The sequence below is a fragment of the Myotis lucifugus genome, unplaced genomic scaffold, assembly GCF_000147115.1.
Source record: "Myotis lucifugus unplaced genomic scaffold, Myoluc2.0 scaffold_1, whole genome shotgun sequence".
NCBI classification, from domain to species: Eukaryota; Metazoa; Chordata; class Mammalia; order Chiroptera; family Vespertilionidae; genus Myotis; species Myotis lucifugus.
The window spans coordinates 16,277,474-16,299,515 of record NW_005871049.1 but is presented as its reverse complement, the minus strand read 5'-3'; the positions used below and the strand labels follow the sequence as shown (position 1 = coordinate 16,299,515).

General features: G+C 37.8%; 1 protein-coding gene across 4 annotated transcripts in view; it reads left to right on the top strand.

The window, feature by feature from the left end:
* The window catches only part of SLC10A7 (solute carrier family 10 member 7), a 191,492-nt gene that overhangs the window by 30,783 nt on the left and 138,667 nt on the right, over positions 1-22,042 (top strand). The window contains exon 5 of one of the 4 annotated variants that reach the window (XM_023754888.1): positions 9,917-10,160. The exons of the other annotated variants lie outside the window; for them this stretch is intronic. Within the exon in view, the coding sequence (XP_023610656.1) occupies positions 9,917-10,003 (87 nt within the window). The 3' untranslated portion in view covers positions 10,004-10,160. Of the gene's footprint in view, positions 1-9,916; positions 10,161-22,042 lie in introns of those variants that run through there. 4 annotated transcript variants of the gene reach the window in all.

The window sequence follows — 22,042 nt, the reverse complement described above, 5'->3', positions numbered from 1 at the left end:
GTTAAGTCAAAAAATTGGTTGGAAGATCCAAGAGCCGGTTGGCTGATGGGAGGGATGCTGCTCACAAATTCTGTCCCTTTTCTAGTCGATGTAACAGACTTACCTGCATGTGGGAGTGAGGAGTGCAGGCTGGCCAAGGAGGCCATGTATTATGCTGACAGGGATGTCAGCTGCAAATGTTGCTGCCTTATACTTGGTCAGTGGCAGAATTAAAACTTTGCTGTGCCCCATCTATATAATAAAAGCCTAAGTGACTGTTAAGGCACAACGACCAGAATGACTGGTCACCATGATGTGCACTGACCACCAGGGTGCAGACGCTCAATGCAGGAGCTGCCCCCTCGTGGTCGGTGCGCTCTCACAGGGGAACGCTGCTCAGCCAGAAGCTGGGCTCATGGCTGGTGAGCGCAGCAGTGGTGGCGGGAGCCTCTCCCACCTCCGTGGCAACACTAAGGAGCAGCAAGTCGAGCGGTAAGGAGCGAGCAGGCGGATGGTAAGGAGCGAGGGGTTCCAGACTGTGAGAGGGATGTCTGACAGTCAGACATCCCCCGAGGGGTCCCAGACTATGAGAGGGTGCAGGCCAGGCTGAGGGACACCCCCCCTCCTTCAGTGCATGAATTTCGTGCACCAGGCCTCTAGTAGATATATAAAATGTGAATGGAATAACCAAACACTTGGGTGGTGTAGGTGGGTTGGGGGCACAGGTAGGCCAAGCCTCTGTGTCCTATATCATGGCAGCTGTAGAGTTAAAAGAAAAGGCCGCCATCGCCCTAGCCATTGGGAGATTTTCCATAACTATCTCAGCAACTTCCATTCCATGCATGATGAGAAAGTAAAAGCAAAGCTGAGGTTCTACTACTCCTTAAACATGAGAGACCTTTTGTCTTGAATTTGCTTTGGTACCACAGATCCAAACTCCACCACCAAGAAGCCAGTTCCACCCGGGAACACAGCAGCAAATAGATCCCTTTCTAGCAAATGTTATTCTGGTATCGAAACTGTAAGACACTATGGACAAGGTTTTTCTTTAAATGGACAAGGTTTTTCTTTAAATGTCACTTATTTAAATAAAGAAAAAAATTAACTTCAATGTTAGAAACTCTATTAGTATATACTCACTTTCCTCCCTAAATCCACACCATTGATTAAGTTATAAGATAGTTCCTGGCAATATGTTTATTGTTATCTAGTTAAATGATTAAATTAATGTTGTGTGAACATGTAGCAAATTACAAAACATTATACAGTTATGTTATTGCTATTAGACAGCTGGCCTTTTAAAAATTCGTGATTGGAAAGTCTATTGGATATAGTTAATCATTGATAAATTCACCATTGTTTCTTCATAGCTTATATGCGTGACCTACGGTTTGTACTTGAGTTTTGAATATTGTGCTATTACTTTGGGTGTGTGGAGTTAAATGTGATCTTTCCCACCTTGGTTTAGTTTGGTAATCCTGATCTTCACTCTTTTGTTCCTTTTCCTACATTTTTTTTCCCAGTAGCAGCAAGGGGTAGGAGATGGGGTCTTAGAAAATCATAGACTTCAGTCAAAACCTAAAGTTATGCCTGGTCTCCACATTGACTCAGTCTAAGCCAACACAGACTATTAACTCATTGGTAGATGTCTGATTTATTTATTTATTTAGTAAGTACTCAATTCATACTTAAGGAAATTCCTTGTATCTGTCCTTTAATTGGATATAATTTTATCATATTGACCCAATTTTAAAAATTTTTCTTTCATCATGGTGATTTATTGATAATTCCCATTCTTTTATCTGAATTGTACTAATCAGATACCAGTAATAGTAAGGAATTTGTTTTTCCTTTTTAAAGAACTCATCTATTTATCTACAATAATAGTTGTATTTAACTGGTTATCCTGGTTAATATGTGGCAGACACCTCTGTTTGCTGTCTAATGTCCACGCCTTCTTCATCTTTAGAACAGAACCCCACCTTTCAGCTGGGCACACTGCCACGAACTAAATACCATACCATATGTGCTAGACTTCCTGGCATTCTAGTGGCCATGTCACCCAGTTTTGGCCAGGGAAGTGTAAATGGAAGTATTGTATGTTACATCCAGCACATCTTCTTGAAAGTGTGTGGCGCAGCTGACATTTTTCTTTCCTCTCTCTGCTTACTGGAATGTTGGCTTGATGACTAGAGTAATCTTAGGCCACAAGACAGCCTGCTAAAGACAGTCAAGTAGCAAGAATAGTCTCTGGGTGCCTTTCCCACAGAGCCACTATGGTAGCCCTGGATTGCCAATCTCTGGGCTTCTTTACATGAAAGCAAAGTGAACACCTCTCATGTAAGCTGTTGTTATTTGGTGTATTTTCTTTTGTATTCAGCTAAAGTTAATCACAATTAATATAAAATATATGAATATAATTCTCAAATAATCTATATATATAAATAGGGTAATATGCAAATTAGGCTGGGACGCCGTAATGGGTCACGACCAGACAGGAGGAGGGTGTGCGCACAAGTGAGGCTGGAGCAGAGAAGGAGATAGATACAGGGGGGGCCTGCCCTAACCCGGCGCTGTGGGTCCAGCGGCTTCCAGTGCCCAGAGCAGTTACGGCAGGGGGGCCGGGAGCCTGGGGTAGAAGTCGGTGCGAGTCCCGGCTGCCTGAGGTGCCAGTCAGGCTGACTCCCACGGCAGCCCACGGGTGCTCCTCGTACGGCAGGGCAGGGCGCCCTCCTCACACAATTTCAATCATGTGCTGGGCCGCTAGTCCTATATAATAAAGAGATAATATGCAAATTGACCATCACTCCAACACACAAGATGGCCACCCCCATATGGACACAAGATTGGCCACCGCAAGATGGCTAGCAGGTTAGGGCAGTTAGGGGTGACCAGGCCTGCAGGGGAGGGCATTTGGGGGTGATCAGACTGGCAGGGGAGGTGCAGTTGGTAGTGACCCGGCCAGCAGGGGAGGGCAGTTAGGAGCAGTCGGGCCAGCAGTGGAGCAGTTAGATGTCGATCAAGCCAGCAGGGGAGTGGTTAGGGGGTGATCAGGCAGGCAGGCAGACGAGTGGTTGGGAGCCAGCAGTCCTGGATTGTGAGAGGGGTCCTAGATTGGAGAGGGTACAGGCTGGGTTGAGGGACACCCCGCCCCCTCTCCCCCCTCCGTGCATGAATTTCATGCACCGAGCCTCTAGTAGAATATAATAAAATACACTGAACACTGGCACTACACTGAATATAATTCAAAATAATGATATTAAGAAGGCACTTGGAGTGACGAATTCCTGGGTCCATTGTAACCTAATAGTGTATAGTATTGTGAAAAAACATCTCATTGGTTGTTTTGAATTTTCTACCTCTCTTGATTCTTCTAGAAATTTTGGTTAATATTGAGAAATAGTTTTGTTACTTCGTATAGTACAGAATTCTAGACATCTAATGGAATTTGGAAAAATTCTCTCTGGAATCCATTTGCTAATGTGTTCTGGGACTGATTTTTTTTTTTTCATTTCTTGAATGATAGTGATAGGAATGTATAAATTTAGGTGTAATTGGTGATGCTTCTTAGAAACTTTGTGCATCTTTGGTCAAGGAGAGATAGACCTCTGAATGTTCATTATTTTTGAGTTTTTATATTATTACTAGAGGCCTGATGCACAAAAATTTGTGCACTGGTGGGGGGGTCTCCTCAACCCAGTCTGCCCCCTCTCACAGTCTGGAGCTCTCAGGGAATGTCCTACTGATGGCAGTCTGGCCTCCCTCTATGGGAGGCGACTGGGCCGATTAGGGGAAGGCGCTGCCCCCATCACCCCGCTGCTGCTGCCACTGCCGGCTGCTGTGGCTGCTGGCCCTCCTCGGCCCTCGCAGTCGCCGTGGCTTTGTCCAGAAGGACGTCTGGAATACGTCTAGTCTATATGGTCTAATTAGTGTATTACTCTCTTATTAGTATACATATTTGTAATATACTTCTTTTGAAAAAATTATAGTGAACTATACATATTTCACCAAATTTACCATTTGAACTATTTTGAAGTGTGTAGTTTAGTGAAATTAAGTATATTACATTGTTGTAAAGTTATCACCACCATCCATCTGTAGAAATTTTTCATCTTCCCTAAGTAAAACTCCCTACCTGTTAAACAATAACTCCCATTCTTCCCTTCCCCAAAGCCCCTGGCAACCAACTTTATTTTCTGTCTCTATGAATTTGACTATTTTAGAAACCTCATATAATAAACCTCATAAAAATCATACAATATTTTTCTTTTTGAGACTGGCTTATTTCTGTAACATAATTCTTTTATTGGGAAATTCTTTACTTGGGAAATTATTTAATCATAAATAAATAATTATTGCCTAAGATTGCCTTTCTTACATGCATCTTCTGACAATTTTTATTTGCATTGGAAATTACAATGGATATTAACAGACTATATGGTGTTATGATAAAATAGGGTATTGGGATCATTAACTTATGAAATACAGTAGAAGGTAGAAGTCACTCTATAGTTATGTGTTTTGAATGTGGTAAAGACAATTCAAATGTAAAACAAGGACTTTCTTTTAGCTGTAGGTATGTGATGAGTGCATTAGATATTTTAGCAATTTGATGAATTTTCTATGTTGTATAAGGATATAAATATTATATTTTACTGTAACAGTTGATTTCATATATTACCTGATTGTATTAGAAAAAAATAAAATGTGATTTTAGGATAAAATATTAAAGTTCACAGATGAAGCAGTTATCCCACTTGGCTTATATTCTATTTGTGTAACAAAAGGTAAATTATTTTTTCTTAGAATGTATAGATTTGGGGGATTGAGCAGTAATCCTTAAAAAGGAATTAAGATGTTGATGTATTTGTTGCCTTGGGAAATATATTGATGATCTGTGTCACTTCAAAAATAACATTTTGTCCTGACCGTATCTGTGTGTTTTAAAGCTTATATCACTTCTTCTTGATCCCTCTTGGTTTCCTCAGAGGCACTGTGCAGAAGCACATGTTAATAAAACCTTTCTGGTAAATCAGTAGCTAAGATTCTTTTTTTTAAAAAAAATCGCAGTTGTAAGAAGCAGCAGCATGGGAGTTGGCATAATGGGAGGCATGCAACTGTATTTGCAAATCTTAGACCTTATCCCACAATTTTGGTGTAACCCTTCAGCTAACAATTAAAATCTTTGTTTTATCAGCCATCACCCAACCCTAACAGATGGGTGAAGAATTAATCTGATTTGTATTTTCCCCCACAACTTTCTCCTACACATTGTAATATTCTATGATTAACATTCAGTGAATTCTTAAAGATGATTGATGGGCCTTAAAGATATAATATATACATTTCATTTAAATTATGCCGGAGTAGGACCACAGAACAGAAGAGCCCCTAAGACCCCTGTAGAAATTTGAAGACAATTTTGATACTCTCGTCCACTGGAAAAGAAATCTGCTAATACCGTAATGTTTTTTCCCTTGCCAGGACCTTCCTTGCCTGGTGTCATTTCTTGAGCTCTCCTGGGAGGAGATTAGTCTAAAACAACAAAGTAGCCAGATGTCTGGTTCTGAGAGAGTCCCAGAGGCCAGGCTGCAGTAGGCAACAGAAACCATGTGGGGCTGAAGATCAAAGATACCTGAGAATTACTTATGGGCACATAGTATGTGTCACTCCCTTTATTAATAGTCTGAGGAAATTTGTTTCTCTAATTAACCCTTTTGTTGGAGTAACCTTAAATTTCAGTGCGTGTATTTCCTTTTTTGATATGTGTGCTTTTGAGAAGCGCACATATCAAAAAAGAGATATGAAAAGGCACTCATGTGCTCGATTGAAATCTTTAAGCTGTTACTCGTATCCAAAATAGATATGCTATCCAGTGTGTAATCCGTTATCATGAAAATTGGCCTTATGGTTCGAAGTAAAAATTACAAATCAACAGTCAGGAACTACATGGTGTTTGTGTACAAAGAGCTGTTCTTAAAGCTCCAGTCCTTACCTTTGAAGTAGTGTTATTTCAACTCTTAACTGCCTCAGAGTGAAGATTTTTAGGTCACAGCTTCCTGGTCTTAAAACGAATTCAGAATAAATCCCAGTGGTGGGAAAGTGGTACCTTATTAATAGTTGACTTCTTTCTTTTCACACTGGTATTATAATGAAATGCTAATTAAAAATTCTTGCTTTCCTTTACCTGTTCGCTTTATAGATCCAGTGTTACATTGTCTTAGCCTCTAGATGAGAGTATCAAAAGAGAGAACAAAAGGTTTTGGTTAGCTTTACCACTTGTTTTTGTGTCTGTTCAGCATCATCATGGAACAACAAGATTGTGCACAGGCCTCATCCCTGCATTCCTGAGATACAATCATAAACCATTGTTATCGAGAGCACGATTAGCCAGCTTCAGCGGTTAAGTGCTGCAACACATTCTTTAACATCTAGCAATCTACACTTGGCATAAGAGCTGTAAAAATGTCTGTAAGCCTAATTGGAGATATGTGTTAGCAATAGAGCGCAGAGATTTCATATTCTTTGTGTAGTGGTCAAGGCTTTCTTTAACTCCTTGAGGAAAACGAAGCTCCTAGCAGCTGTTCATAAGGATTAATTGATTTATCACTGTTTCTAGACTTCAGTATTGAAGGAAGAATAAAATTGGCCTCTTCCACAAAGAAATGGAGAGCCAACTGAATTTTTTCCCCCAGAGCAGAATTTGTTGTTACTTCAGTGACAAAGGGGTATCTGTGTTTTCACTCTTACTCCTGGGTTCCTGTTCCTGGCTACCCGCTATGAACAATACCACTTCTGACACCAGTCTGCTTGTCTCTTTTCTACTCTGAATACAAGTTGAGTCCATTGTGATCACTGTACTGTAAATAGTTCTAAGCCCCAGTTAATAGCTTACTTGAAGCAAGTCGTACTTAGAGTAACAAATCGCCTCCTAGTACCACAGTATTATTGTCAATTTCTCATCAGAGGGAATGGGAGTCCTAGTTCCAGGACTAAGGCCCAGTGGTGGAAGTAGCATCCCACTATGCTGGGGTTTAGGGTTGTTGTTCTCCTTTCATGGAACTCCTCACATGCCTCACCTGTCCCCCTCACTCACAAGACACTCACCTCGCAGACACACACACACACACACACACACACACACTCACACACTTAAAATAGGGAGTTGTTAAGGAGAAACCCAAACGGTAACTTCTCTTTTCATCTTTCATAAGTTGCCAGTGTTGCTGGGCACTAACCTGATCATGTATTCAGCTTGGGTTGCTTCATTGGCTGTTGGCGCTCTCTCCCCCCTATCTTCTCCCCTCTATCCTCTACCTTCTCCCCTTCCCTCCCTTCTCCTCATCTCCTGTTTACCTTCAGGAGCATTACTGTCAGTATCATTCCTGTGTGGGGCATCTCTCTCACATCACTATGTGCAGGGAATTGTTTAATTGTGCTTTTTAAAAAGTAGATATCAAATTTGAGGAAGTGAAGAGCACTCGTTCTCTATTTCCTGCTCTTTATTTATTCACTCTATCTTCCTTAGTCAGTTTTCTTTGTATATTATCTCACCCTCTGCCCTGTCACTTACTGTTTCTCTTTTCCATTTTTTAGTTTATTAATTCTGTTTCAGCATTCTGCCTGTAGCCTTCCAGGATGGGTACTGATTTGAAATAACAGTTAAATTGTAAGAACAGGCAACTAAGATCTCTTTTTAAAATTCTTTAATAACTTAATGCATAATGATTTAGTACTTGAGTGGATATCGAGGTTGTAATCTATAAACTTTGCTGTGATAGAATTATGTGCTAAATAAAAATGTTCACGGTATAGATCTAGTTGGCTTTGTTAGAATATGATGGTTCAGTATACATTTTAGTTTATCTTAGCTTCAAAAGCTTTGAAGTTGTGTCTAACTTTAATTTTTTTAAATCTGTGATGATCTGAAAGATTTTAAGAGCTATTTATTTATTTACTTTTTTACTGGGTTGATAAATTTCTTTAGTTCTAATTTACATGTCTATTTATTCTCACCTGAGGTTTGGAGTGATGGCCTTGGAACATTGTTACTGATTAAAATGGTGATCTTGGACTCAAAGTTGCCTAAGAGTCTGAGGTTACAATGTGATAGGATTAGATCTCAGCAGAGAAGAAATCCTTTCCTCATCTCTTACCCTTTGAGACAGCATGGAGGGACCTGGAGAGTATCATGCTAAGTGAAATAAGTCAGTCAGAGAAAGACAAGTATCACATGACCGCACTCATATGTGGAATCTAATGAACAAAATAAGCTGATGAATGGAGTGGATCCAGAGACATGATAGCATGAAACAGAGTGGAGATTCTCAGAGGGAAGGCGGGGGAGGGTGGGTGGGTGGGTGGAAGGTAGTCAACCAAAGACCTTGTATGGGTATATGTATAACCCATGGACGTAGACAGTGGGGTGGTGAGGGCCTGAGGTGGGGGGTGGGGGCTGAAGGGAATCAATTGGGGGAAAAAGGGACTTATGTAATACTTTAAACAAAAAAGATTCAAAATATGTTTAAAAATTTTAAAAAATAAAATAAAACCAAAATCATTCCAAAAGTGCTAAAGAAGATAAAATATCTAGTGCAATTGTGGTGTTAAATGCTGTCTATTTTGTTGCTAATAACCAATTATGATCAGCAAATAACAATGTGCCTTAAAACAAACAGCAAACAAAAAAATGTTTTTAACTCTATGATGATCTGAAAGATTTTAAGAGCTACTTATTATTTACTTTTTTACTGGTTTGATAATTTTTTTTTAGTTCTAATTTACATGTCTATTTATTTTCACCTGAGATTTGGAGTGATGGCCTTGGAACATCTTGTTACTTATTAAAATGGTGACCTTCTAACATGATAGAATTAGATCTCAGCAAACGAGAAGTCCTTTCCCCAGTGGCCAATGTGGGGTAGCGGGCTGCTCGAGAGGGCAGTCTGGAAGGAAAGTTATGTTTTGAGTATAAAAATGATCAGTTCTTGAATCCTTGAGCCTTCTCACTCTATTGCTAAAACAAAGATCAACATTTTAAAAAGAAGAAATAGAAAATTAAGCATTGTCATGGACTGTGTCCAATTGGAGCAGTTGACAGAAAAGTGTAGTACTTTTCCTTTTTCATGTAAGATTTACATGATTAAATATGAAATGAAACCACAGCTGATAGATAATCAGATACCTCAGGATAATGTTGGGGAAGCTGGGTTTCCTGAAGATGCGAGGCTTAGTTATTTTAGCCTGGGGATTTTGCCTGGGGAAAAATGTGTGTGCCTCAACAGCTGAAGGGCTATTCAGGAAGAAACAAAGTAAAATGGCATCCATTTTAACGTGTAATTTTGATATTTCATACTTAATCTCATCCTTGGCAGAAATGTCAAAATATACTCGCTGCAAACCATCTCTGAAGCCATATCTATACTACCAAATTGAACTGGTACACAGTGTCCTTCAGAATCAAATCGTTTTCCATAGGGAGGGGAGGGTTCTTTCTGGGCAATTCTCTGAAGGGAAGGGAAGGCTCCAGTAGGAGAAAAATGAAGATGTGGTATATTTCAAATATAGGAAAATATAGCCTAAAGGAACTGCTGCAGGGAGGGGAGGGGGAAGGTTTTAAAATTGCTGTTTCATACTTAAACATAAATATGGCTTTTTTTTCACATCATTTGCTATTTCTATTTACTCTCATTGAAATTTAGAAATAATACTTTTCTTCATTTATGGTTAGTTTTCTTTAAATTTTAACCTCATTTAAAATTCAGTAGCTCATGCGAGAAATGATAGCATAGTTCTGCCCCCTATTTCCTTCTCTACCATCCTTTAGAGACCAAATTACTGTAGCTGCATAGTTGTTGTTTAAGTTAAAATCAAGTCCTTATTAATAGAATAGCTAGATTTCTATTTTATATAAATGCCTTTTTTTTGTTTACCCTAGAGTGGAAGCATACCCCTTGAAGGAATTAAAATGGTAAAGTCTACCATTTATCCTGTCACCACATGGCTGTTGTTTATTATTTTTTAATCAAAAATCAAGTTTCTATATTTAATGACTTGGAAGATGCATTATATTTTGTCATAATCGAAGAATTTATGAAGAATAAAGAGCCTTTGGGATCCCCAAAAGATCAAGAAGGAGATGTGTATAATTTTGCTGTTTAATACATAATTAAGTATTCATATTTATTATAGAGTTTAATATTTTGTATTTATATTTCCATCAATGTATAATATATTGTAGTGTGTTGTTTAGAGACCCTTCAATAGCTCAGGATTTACTCAGAGAAGAATAAAAAAAATTTTTTTAGTATTTTTTCCTTTTTTTATTTGAATTTTTTCCTGGTTGTTTGGTAAAGAGCAAAAAAATTTGTTCCTAATGAGGGCATTTACCTTATATAAAAACCTGTGTGGTATGTTTGGAGGTACTAGTTATCCACAGAACTGACAAATTGTTGAATGGTTACCATCATCTGTTAATGAATGCACAAACTATTAATGCTAAAGTAACAGAGGTAAGCGTGACAGTGAAAATCAGCACCATGTACAGAAATGGCCCTCAATACTTAATTTTTGCTTAATTATTAGAATGCACATAAAGCGTATCAAATTGGTTGGCTTAAATAATAGTATTAGTCCCCTAACATTTAAAATTCATAGAAATGTTAGATAAATGCACCTTTGACTTGAGGATTTATTTTTTATTATAATAGCTATTAAAAAATTTTCTAGAAATTCTCTCTCTTTTTTTTAGAAATACTTGATCAGTTGAAAATGTTTCCCTAGCCAAATTGGTATAGCCTTATGCTCTTTTAAATATCATTACTTGGAATACTTCCGAAAAAATACTTCCGAAAGTATTTTTTTCACCCAAAATGTCAAATTATGCACTTTTTTTGCCACCTTTATAAGGGTAAATTTTGTCAAGGAATGGGGCTACTGTGTTTAATTCATTGAAGTGAATTATAATTTCAAACATCTATTTGTGATGTTTTAAGGATCTTGTGTAACCTGTAAATGTTTAAGTAATATCTCTTTAGCAGGGGTGGGAACGTCCAGCTCACGTGCCCTGTAAAACCTGTGAAATCATTTGGTCTGGCCCTGCCAAGGCATTAGGGGTGAGTTAATTAAATGTTTGACCAAATACAGCAGGCTAATTTTTAAGTTGATAATTTTGTATGGTCCTCAAATGAGGTTATAAATATTCAAATGGCCCTTGGCAGAAAAAAGGTTCCCCACCCTGCTTTAGTGGAATATAGCCGTTGGCTTTTCCTTTTTTGATAGGTATTGTGGCTTGTAAAGAAAATCACACAGCTGAGCAGCATTAATATAAAACATGGATTTCATACATGCAAACAGTAAAAAGCATACAATGGGCCAGCTTTCTTTTTTTCAAGTCTTCAATAATTGAGATTAAAAAAAATAATTTTGGCACATCCCTTGTGATTCCCTCTTCCTTCAGCCAATTGTAGCAATCCAGGTACTCTCCACATGAGGGGATCAGGGTACACAAAGATAGTCTTTGTGGGAACCTTAGAATATGCTTGGATGTGAATTTTAAAAAGAAAACATTGGGTAGGATCTCCCCTACTTTTGTCCCCTTGAGGAAATAGTGATGCTGCCATTCAGGTCTAACCCACACCTCTAGTCCTCTCTGTGGGTGATGAAAGAATCTTTAAATGACTGGTGACCAAGCAGTTAGCTTTATCAACCTGGGCTTTTGAATTTGAAATTTGGTTTTCAGTCTCATTCCTGCCTGCTGCAGTGATAGGGCCTTTAGACAACAAGACTTTTAAAAGTTAAAAGGCAATAAGTCAGTCCCCTGGAAATGATGCAGAAACCTAGATTCAACTTGTAAATAAGAAAATGCATTGAGTACATTAAACAGACATAGAAAAATGGATTTCTGTCTTTCGTAGTAAGGTAATTGGGCACCACTGCTTGGCAGGAGCTGGTGCTATTGAGCCGGCTGTAGCTGCCACAGGTTGATAGGCAGGTGATCAGGCAGCTTCCACTAGGGTCTGCACAGGAGGCCTACCTAATATGCTGTCTGCCCTAAGGGCCTATGGGAACACAGTTGGATTATTATGTTAATGCATGAGCCTGCTGCCCTCTTCCTATCCCAGCTGGGTTCCCTGTTGTTAGGAACTGCTTTGCACTGACAGTGGAGTAATATGCTTCATGATTGAAAGGGCAAAGGGGCTAGGAAGAAAAAAAAAAAAAAGAATAGGCCTGCATAGATATGTAAATGAGGGAAGGAAGTCTGTAGGAAAATTTCACTGTAAATAGATAAAGTTTATTAGAAAGTTCTTTTTCTCAGAGCACTCTGTAAAAGCACTCATTTCTTATTTACTTCCTGGACCTGCTTTTCTTCCTAACACTGGTGTACAGGCCATGGCAATGGTTTCCAAAACAGGCTCTTAGGTTGGTTTGTTTCCAACTAAGATGCTCTAACACATTGGTACCCAGGTAGGGTGCTGACCGTGGTGCATTTTTTTGCACCTTCATTACTCCTTAATACTGGTCCCTCAGTTATTCCACTCTATTTTATAGAAAAGTTGTTATTTAAATGCTGAAATACTTATATTTGATGTTGACATCACTTTTATTGCTCTTTATTTTTGATGCAGCTTAAACTGAATAAACCTATCTTTTGGGAGTGGGTGGGGATGGAGGTGAGGAATAGTTGGATGGAGTAGAAGGGTATTTTGGGGGGGGGTTTCTGAGTTATGAGTGGTGGCTCAAATTTCAGTAGCATTTTGTTTTCAGTTGAAGTTTTTCTTTTTTTAATTGATTTCGGAAAGTAAGGGAGAGGGAGAGAGAGAGATAGAAACATCAATGATGAGAGAGAATCATTGATTGGCTGCCTCCTGCACACCCCACACTTGGAATCGAGCCCACAGCCCAGGCATGTGTCCTGACCAGGAATCAAACTGTGACCTCCTGGTTCATAGGTCGAGGCTCAACGACTGAGTCATGCCAGCTGGGCAAGTTGAGATTTTTAATATTGACACCACAACATAGTGAAAAGAGTGTGGGCTTTGATGTCTACAGACCTGTACAAATTCTGGCTCTACTAATTACTAGCTGTCTAGTTTTAGATACCAGTAAATTACTTTCCTGCTTATCAACCTTACCTGTAAAATGGGTGTATTATTAATTTTAAGTGAGAGGATAATGAATATAAATCACCTTGTCTGATGTAGGGTAAGTACTCAGAAATACTTGCCATAATAATAGTACTTAATTGTCTTAATAAATTGCAGTTATGATTTTTAGTTATTAGATCATTATTCTAATATGTACGGCTGTATACATTTTCAATGGATATCAATGGATCAAAGATTTTTATCTTTTTCTCCAGATTATCTATATAACTTTTTCTCACCGAGCCTCACCAAATGGAAGTGATCTTACCTTCAGTCAGAATTTGAGACAAAAATATTCAGATAGACGTTATTTAGCCTAAAGGGTCAATACGAGGATATATTCTTCAACAATAAGCCATACTTCAAATGCTAAAAGAAAATTGAATAGAAAAGAAAGTCTAGTTCAGTCACTGTTCTAGATAGCTTCTGGAGAGACTGTTAGTGTATGCCTAAACCTGGGAAGTTTCCAAATATTCCTATGTGTGTAACTGTTTCTAATATATTTGTTTTTTTAAACTATTGTACAATTGGAAATTACTTTAAATAGGTCCATTTTTTTACTTAGCACTACCCTATTGCATGAGATGATGCCTGTGAGGGTGGTGTGTGCACAGTGCCTGGTGCACTGAGGAACTGGGAAATAGTGGGCATTGTTATTAGTGTCCATGCGTGTCCCAACCAACAAACCAGCCTGCCTGGGTAATGCCTTGTAGACTTAAAAGTAGGAACTTCAGGGAGATACTAAAGGTCAGCAAATGCTTAAAGTCTGGGTCTAGTATAGGCTCCATAAGCTGGTAGGATGGTTACCATATATCTGATGAAAAAGAATCCACATGATTCTTTCTAATAATTTTAATACCTCAGAAAAAACTCTGTAAAGTTTAAAGTAGATACCTGTTATGTTAGAAAAGAGACTTTCTGAACAGGTAATTGTGAATTTGACTTTATCGATACAGAATAAAGAGAGAAGGAACCAGTTCTGTCAAAGCAATCCTTCTTTGAGGTTATAGCAAAATTCTTTTATGTCTTTGTATTGCCCATTTAGTTGTGTGTGTGTGTGGTGTGGATATGTGTATGGATATGTGTACATATGTATGTGGGTACTTGAAAATACATATGTGTATGTCTATAGCTATATATAATGTGTATCTACATCTTAGAATCTGATGTATATTTAGGACATTTCAGGAGGAGCTCTAGTAAAGCACATTCCTTAAAAATGACATTTTAAAGAATGCATGAAGTTTTAATAATAGTTGTTAATTGTTAGGACTTTGAAGAAAAGCCTTTAGAGGAAGCATAAGAGCATGAGATAGGTAGAGAAATAGTCAAAGGATTGATTACACTTTTTTTTTTTACATCCTTCTTCTCCCACCAATATCATGTAGACCTGTTATCAGAACATCGCTATACATCTGCCCCAAACAAAGCCATTGTACATAGAAAGAAGCCCATCACAGAGTAAATAATAAGCTCAGTTTTAAAGGAAGTTTGTTTTGAAGAAAATCTATATAGTCTATTTGCTTTAAACAAACATTTGTCCATTGCTTGGTTTTCTTTAAAGTAGCTTTGGATTTGACATGTCCTATACTCCCATGTAGGTTAAAATGTTCTTGAGGACAGGAATCGCATCTTATATTTAAGAAATATCCTCATTTCTTATACACAATAGGAATTCATCAATTGCTTTTTGATTGAATAGTGGGTTGATTTTGGTGATAATACTCAGATTAAATTTGTGGATCCTAGTGTTCCTTGTTTTCTCTTACCTTTCCTACTGCTCTCATTATCTTCGTGCCCTTTGGCAGTTTCATGAAGCTTCAGACTGAGATTTCCAACCTCTGACACCAATGGTAACTTCTCATGGCCACCTTTCTACCTCCACCAATCATTTGTACTTCTTTGCACCCTCCCCACATTATTATTTTGTCAGAGGCACAAGAAAGGCTGGAGTGGGAGAAATGATGACTGGATTGAGATACACTTCATAGGAAAAATGCAAACATTTTTCCAGAGCAGTTGGTTTCTGCCCTCCTGGTGCCATTAGATTGTACAGTGTCTCTGCTGCCCTTTTGGTTGTGTTCCCCATTCAGCCTTTGCTTTTTAGGAGACTTTAGGGCAGCGGTTCTCAACCTGTGGGTCGCGATCCCTTTGGCGGTCGAACGACCCTTTCACAGGGGTCGCCTAAGACCATCCTGCATATCAGATATTTACATTATGATTCATAACAGTAGCAACATTACAGTTATGAAGTAGCAATGAAAATAATTTTATGATTGGGTCACAACATGAGGAACTGTATTTAGGCCAGAAGGTTGAGAACCACTGACCTAGGGGCACCCTTAATGATAATTTTATTCCAAACCCCAATCCCAATGAAAAATTTTAGGACCTACTCTTTCTTAAAGATTTATTCCACCTTCCCACCCTCCTCCTCCCCTACTTCTTTTAAGTTTTTCCCCAAAAGATGATAACATTTTTGTTGTTGAATATTTTTCTAGGTCTCAACAAATCTCTAAATATTAACAAGGGATTCTACATAACAGGTTATGATTCTAAAATCACAGTGAGTTATACTGTAAAAAAAATAATAAACTCTGCATTTTTAAAAAGGCTTGCCTCATACCCTATTGGCCATCCTTCTTCTTTCCACCTTAATATGTTTATTTGTCCTTATTTTTCCAAATTTACCAGAAATTTTATCTCTAGTTCCAGTTTCCTAATTTGGCAAATCTTTGATTAATGGTTCTCACCACAGTAATATGCTATAGTATTGATGATAATATAGTTAGTAATGGCTAATTATTTGTTAGCCACTTACTATGCTAATGCTTTACATTAATTGTCTCATTTAATTCTCACAAAATGCTTACAAACTACATACTAATATTGCACCCATTTTTGGATATGAAAAAACAGGGAGGCGTGAAATGGTTAAATTAAACTTGTTGGAGGTCCTTTAGCTATTGAACTGAATTCAGACCTAGATCAGTTAAGTCTAGCACCCTCTAGTGCATGCCTGCACATGGCTGTTTTAATTGGTAATACTGGAACATAGCCCTCTTCTCTCACCAGCCTCCCTCCAGTCTTTGGGTCGTGTCCATACCATTTTTGTGCAGTAGGTTGTATCACATTAGGGATAATTATGTCACATAGAGCTAGGAGGATGGATTGTAAATAAATGAGAAAAAAACAAACATGCTAACAAGTTTTGTTGTTGTTTTTTTAACCCTACATTTCAGGATTGACTGGCTAGGTAGCTTAGCAATTTGGTATTATACTGATGATCTCAAAGGAAAAAGTAAGAATAGTCTAACTACTAGTAGAACTTGGCAAATAAAACTAGAAGCTGACAGTTGAAGGGAATAAAAGGCAACACTTGAATTTGCCTAACAGCCTGATAAATGTGCAAAAATACCCTGAAGATAAAAAGAGAAAAGTTACCGAAAGGAAACTGTGCATACATGAATAAATCATATTTTTACTTCACAATAAAGTCTGTCCTTACTGCCGGACACTGATGGAAACATGGTGAAGTAAGCCTGGCTCTCAGCAAGCACCTGGGCTTTGCAGAACGAGCCCTGAGAGCACAGAATGAAATTTCTTGAGGCATTCTATCCACGCCTACCACCTGAGATGAAGGTGTCTTCTGGGGCCATGGAAATCCCAACAGCTTGTTTGAGAAATTGTACTTGGAATGGACAATTGCAAACAGGTGCTCTGTCCTGGCCTTCCCTCCTAAGGTCTCCCAATTGTCCTTTTACAAGAGAGGCTGGGTTTAAAAGTCCCAGTTTCACCACTGATTCATTTCACTTATTTCTCTCCGGCACTGAACTCCTCTGAGCTTTATTTTTCACATCCATAAAATAGAAAAATGCATACCTCATTGGATAATTTTGAGAATTAAGTAAAATAACACTTATTGTCTGGCATGCAGATGATGCTTAATACATGTCAGCTTTTTTCTTCTGCTTATAAAATGCTATTTTGAAGGGAAAGTAAAGTAAATGAAGTGAAGTCATTTCGTTATAAATTACTGGATCAGAAAAACGGGTTTTTGTCTCTTGCTCTTGGAAAATTTTCTGCATCATCTCTCATTGAAGCTCCTGACTGGGGTGGGGAGGGGAATGAAATTCAGTTTGATTAATGAAAGCTCTTGGAAGGCAGTTTTTAAACTGTGTGAAGCTAGGTTAAATGGGAGCCAAGTGGGGCCATTTCCGGGGGTTTGGGAGGTGAAGCAATTTGTTTCTGCACTTTATCAGTTCTTTTACTCTTTTAATCTCATTTCTAGTCCCTCAGGTTCCATAATAAAGTCTTCAGTATTATACATTTTTATTAAACATCTTTTTTGGCTCTAATTTGCATTTCAGATAATATAACAAAATGTATGCATTTCAAATATTCACTGCATAACTGTGATTAGAACATGTAATCCCTCAAAAGATGTTAATTATAATTTATATTCATCCTGAATTTAATTAAGTGAGTTGGGGATTAGAAAGTAGATGTAAGGAGTAGTTAAGGGAATACATTTTTAAAAGCAACCATATTTTTTGTAAAAAAATAATGTAAACCCTTTTAGCTTTAAGGTTAGATAGGTAAGGAAAATACAGAAGACAAGGGGAGGAATCAGGTTAAAGGACATGTTGAAAAATCTTAAAACTATGTTCACAATTTGGGCCTTGAATTTAAGCTAATTATGGTTGAAAAAGGAGGGCTGGTTGCAGTAACTTTCTCATTTATATTCTTAGAGTCTTTCAGTACATGTTAGCTCACTTGGTGTCTAATAAAGACTTCAGTTCAACTGAAATTTTAAGACCTACAGAGAGTGACTGGGAAGGAAGTGGCAACAGCAGTCTCTCAATCCAGCTGATATCTGATGCTTCAGTCTTCCTTACAATATCCTGGCCAAGGGGGTGTTTTATGAATAATTAAATGTAATAGCACTTTGAGCAGAGATAATTCACATTTAAGCAGTGTTTGTCTGTGGTAAAATTTTATTCTTAAATTTTTCTAGGAACATGTTTTCAATCAATTCATTTTAAGATGATCTAAACATAGTTTTAAAGGTAAAGGTTATTTTTTGAGTCATTTATTTATTTTCAAATGTGTCTAGAAAAAGAAAATACTTATTTTATAAACCTATTTTGAATGAGTCATGCCATAAATCATAAATGTAATGCAAAAACCACTGAGAGAGAGAGAGAGAGAGAGAGAGAGAGAGAGAGAGAGAGAACGCATGTTGTGTTAGTTACACACACTGGCTACCTAGCTACCTAATATTTTATTGGCCTTCATAAATGGATAATTTTTTTTTAAATTTCAGTCTTTTGAAATATTCTCTCAGTAGAAATATTTCATGTGAAAATTCAGGTGGTCTTTGCTTCATAAGAAATTAGCTTCCTTTAAAAAAGTGCTATTGTAAGTAGGTAAAGGAATACATTTTTTAAGTGAGTAAATAATAAACTCTGTTTCAAAGGAAATAAAAAACTCTGTTTTTACCTAAGATATTCTCTGAGGCTCTAAGTATTTCAATTCTCATTCATTTTGCTTGCAACCTAAAATCATTCCACATAATTGTCCTCATTTGTAATTTAATTTCCCCCAAATGACTGCTTTGATAATGACTGTCATGGCTTCTTTTTCTAATAACAGAAAGTATTGTCATTCTAAATAAAATGACTTTTTGGGGGGAAGGGGAGTTAGGTTCACATTATCACATAAACATAGTTTTTGGCCAATGGCATATCAAAGGAAAAGATTAGTCTTTATTCACTGTCCATCTCCTAGTCGCAGGCAATATTCCAGAATGACTAAAAAATTTTATATTATGGTGCTGATTGAAATTTTTTAATAACTTAAGTTTCTTATTACAAAATCTGCATTTTTTAGTGAATAATCTAGAAAATATAGAAACAAAGAAGTAAAAACAAAGAAACAAAACAAATACCATAATCCCACTGGAAAGGCCAGAGTTGGAGAAATGATGAGTGGGTTCAGATACACTTGAGATATTACTAGTATATGTGTATCTTCAAGACCTTTTTATCTAAACATATGTTTAATAAAATGAAATCATATATTTCATACTGTTTTATATTTCTGTTTGTCCACTTAACAATATGTTGTGAATATGTCTTGTAGTGTTCTACAACATTCTTTTTAAATGTTTATTATTCTCATGTGTGGATGTACAATGATTTACTTCAGTCCTGGATGAGTTTGCTATTATAGAATAACTAGAGGCTTGGCACACAAAATTTGTGTGCAGGTACGGTCCCTAGGCCTGGCCTGTGATCAGGGCCCCGCCCCCTGCCACCACCCATCCCCGGTTCCCTGTTTGCCATCAGGCAATCGGAACCTGCCAGCTGGGGGGAAGAACCAAGAGATTGGCTGTTCCTGCCTGCTCGCTGGCCCCACCCCCTCTGTGTGTGGGGTGACGGGTGAGGCGGGGCCTTGGCTTGGTGCCGCCCACATCCCCCGCCACCCACATCCCCCGCCACCCACCTCTGGTTCCCCGTTCTCCATCGGGCAATTGGAGCCTGCCAGCTGGGGTGAGGGACCGAGAGGTGGTCAGTGCGCCTAATAGTGACAGGTTGAGCGGTCATTCTGGTCGTTCTGCTGTTAGGGTCAATTTGCATATTACCCTTTTATTATATAAGATGCTATGATGAAAATTATATTAGCTAAATCTTTTTTGGATCTGTATTCTTTGTTGTTGTTGTTGTTGTTGTTGTTGTTGTTGTTAATCCTCACCCTAGGATTATATTGATTTTTAGAGAGTGGAAGGGAGGGAGGAAGGGGGAGAAAGAGAGAGAAAGAGAGAGAAATATCGAGGTAAGGGAGACACATCAATTGGTTGCCTCCCATATGCACCACAACTGGGGTGGAGATCGAACCTGCAACCCAGGTACATGCCCTTGACTGGGATTGAACTCAAGACCCTTAGGTATTTGGGACAACACTAACCATCAAGCAACACTGGTGAGGGCTGTATTCTTTTCTTAAATAGACTTTTTAAAGTGAAATTGGTGGGCCAAGGGGTATGTATGATATTTTTAAAGTTTTGCTGCTTACTGTGACACTTCCAGCAAGGTTATAAAGGGTGTGCAAGGACCTTTTCCCTGAACTCTTATCAATCATATTCATTATTATGATATTTTAAAATCTTTGCTCATTTGATAGTTTCCTCCCCACACTACTTTTATGTTCTCAATGCGGGTTGGTCCCTCTTGTAAAGATGAGGAAGTCACATACTATTTTATAGAAATGTGAATTTTAACATTTTAATTACATCTCCCACCCCTAATTTTTGTTGCTCCTATGTGAGTAAAATCTAGAGGGGAACATTTAAAAAGTTACTTTATTTCTTTATTTTACTTCAACCCAAAGAAATATTCATTGTGGTTGCTGAATGCATCGTTTAACTTGGTCTCTAACCATGTTATAAATGGTGCCTGGAGAAGGATCTGGGGACAAGACCTTTCAGGTTTTTTTTGTGTGTGTGTTTTTTTTTAAATCACATCTTAAGATCTCGGAGAATCTGAACTTAAGACTGTTTGGACTATTGTTATTACAGTGAAACCTTTGAGAGTATCTTCTCGGGTAATTTCTTTAGAGAAAGTCACTTATAGATATAAAACGTTTGACCAGAAGAAAGCCTCAGGTTGTCAGAGTTACTTACACACCGTTGTTCAGCTGGGCCTCTTTATTAAATCATCTCTTGGCAGTCCATTAGTTGTGGTGTTATAGCTATTGCATGGGCCTCTAAGCTAATATACCTTCAATCACTAACAGAAGGATAACCTTAATAAAAATTTGAAGTCGATTTAGTGCTTCACTGCTTGCTGACTAGTGTTTTACGTTTTAGTGTGTCTGTACAATTTCCGTTCCGTGTATTTTTGATATTCATATATATCTTATCCACGTAGTCTATTAGAGTCCAATAAAGATTAATGGCCTAGAGAAGGAAGACTGGGAGCTCTTCCTTATAATCCTGACTCGGCTGCTGCCAGAAACTGTGTGATTGTGAGCAAGTCACTTCCCACACTGAGCTGCTTCCAGTTGTTATTTGTAAGATTAGGAAGCTGGGGAGACGCTCTCTCATATTTCTTCCTGTGTTACTCTATTATTTGTAGAAAATTTAAATTATATTCGTCTGAGTGTAATACATTGAAACTTTTTTTTTAACCTCAGCTAAGCTTTTATAAGAAATAAAAAGAATTGCTCTATTTGGCCCCCTATAAAAATTTGAGTAACTAAAATAAAAAAAAAGAAAAGCCACATTACTTAATAGTAAATAATACAGTAGAAAGCTCACTTAATGTCAATTAACTTTAAAAGGAAAATTGCTATGTAGTAGTAATTACTGAAAAATATGTTTAATTTTTATTTTAAAAAATGAAATGAAATTATGAAAATAAGCTTGTTTTGTAATTCAGTCCATAAAATTCCAGCTATATTATAACTATTTACTAATTCTTGGTGTGAATGAAGAAAGAATCAATTATTATTTTGGAGGGTGGGGAATCATTGTAGTGTTCCTAAGAAAATTGTATGATGACATGATGTCACAATTCTCCCTCCTATTTATTTTTACAAAACAACCATAAATATACAAATTTGCAAAAAGAATTTAGGCATCTTCAATTTTTACAGGTATTCTCATTTAGATATATATTCTGGCCCTACCAGGTTTGGCTCAGTGGGTAGAGCATAGGCTGTGGACTGAAGGGGCCTGAGTTTGATTCTGGTCAAGGGCATGTACCTGGGTTGCAGGCTCCTCCCCGCCTGGGCCCTGGTCAGGGCATGTGCAGGAGGCAACCAGTCCATGTGTTTCTCTCACATCAGTATTTCTCTCTGTCTTCCCCTCTCTCAATTATTCTCTCAATGGAAAAATATCCTCAGGTGAGGATTAA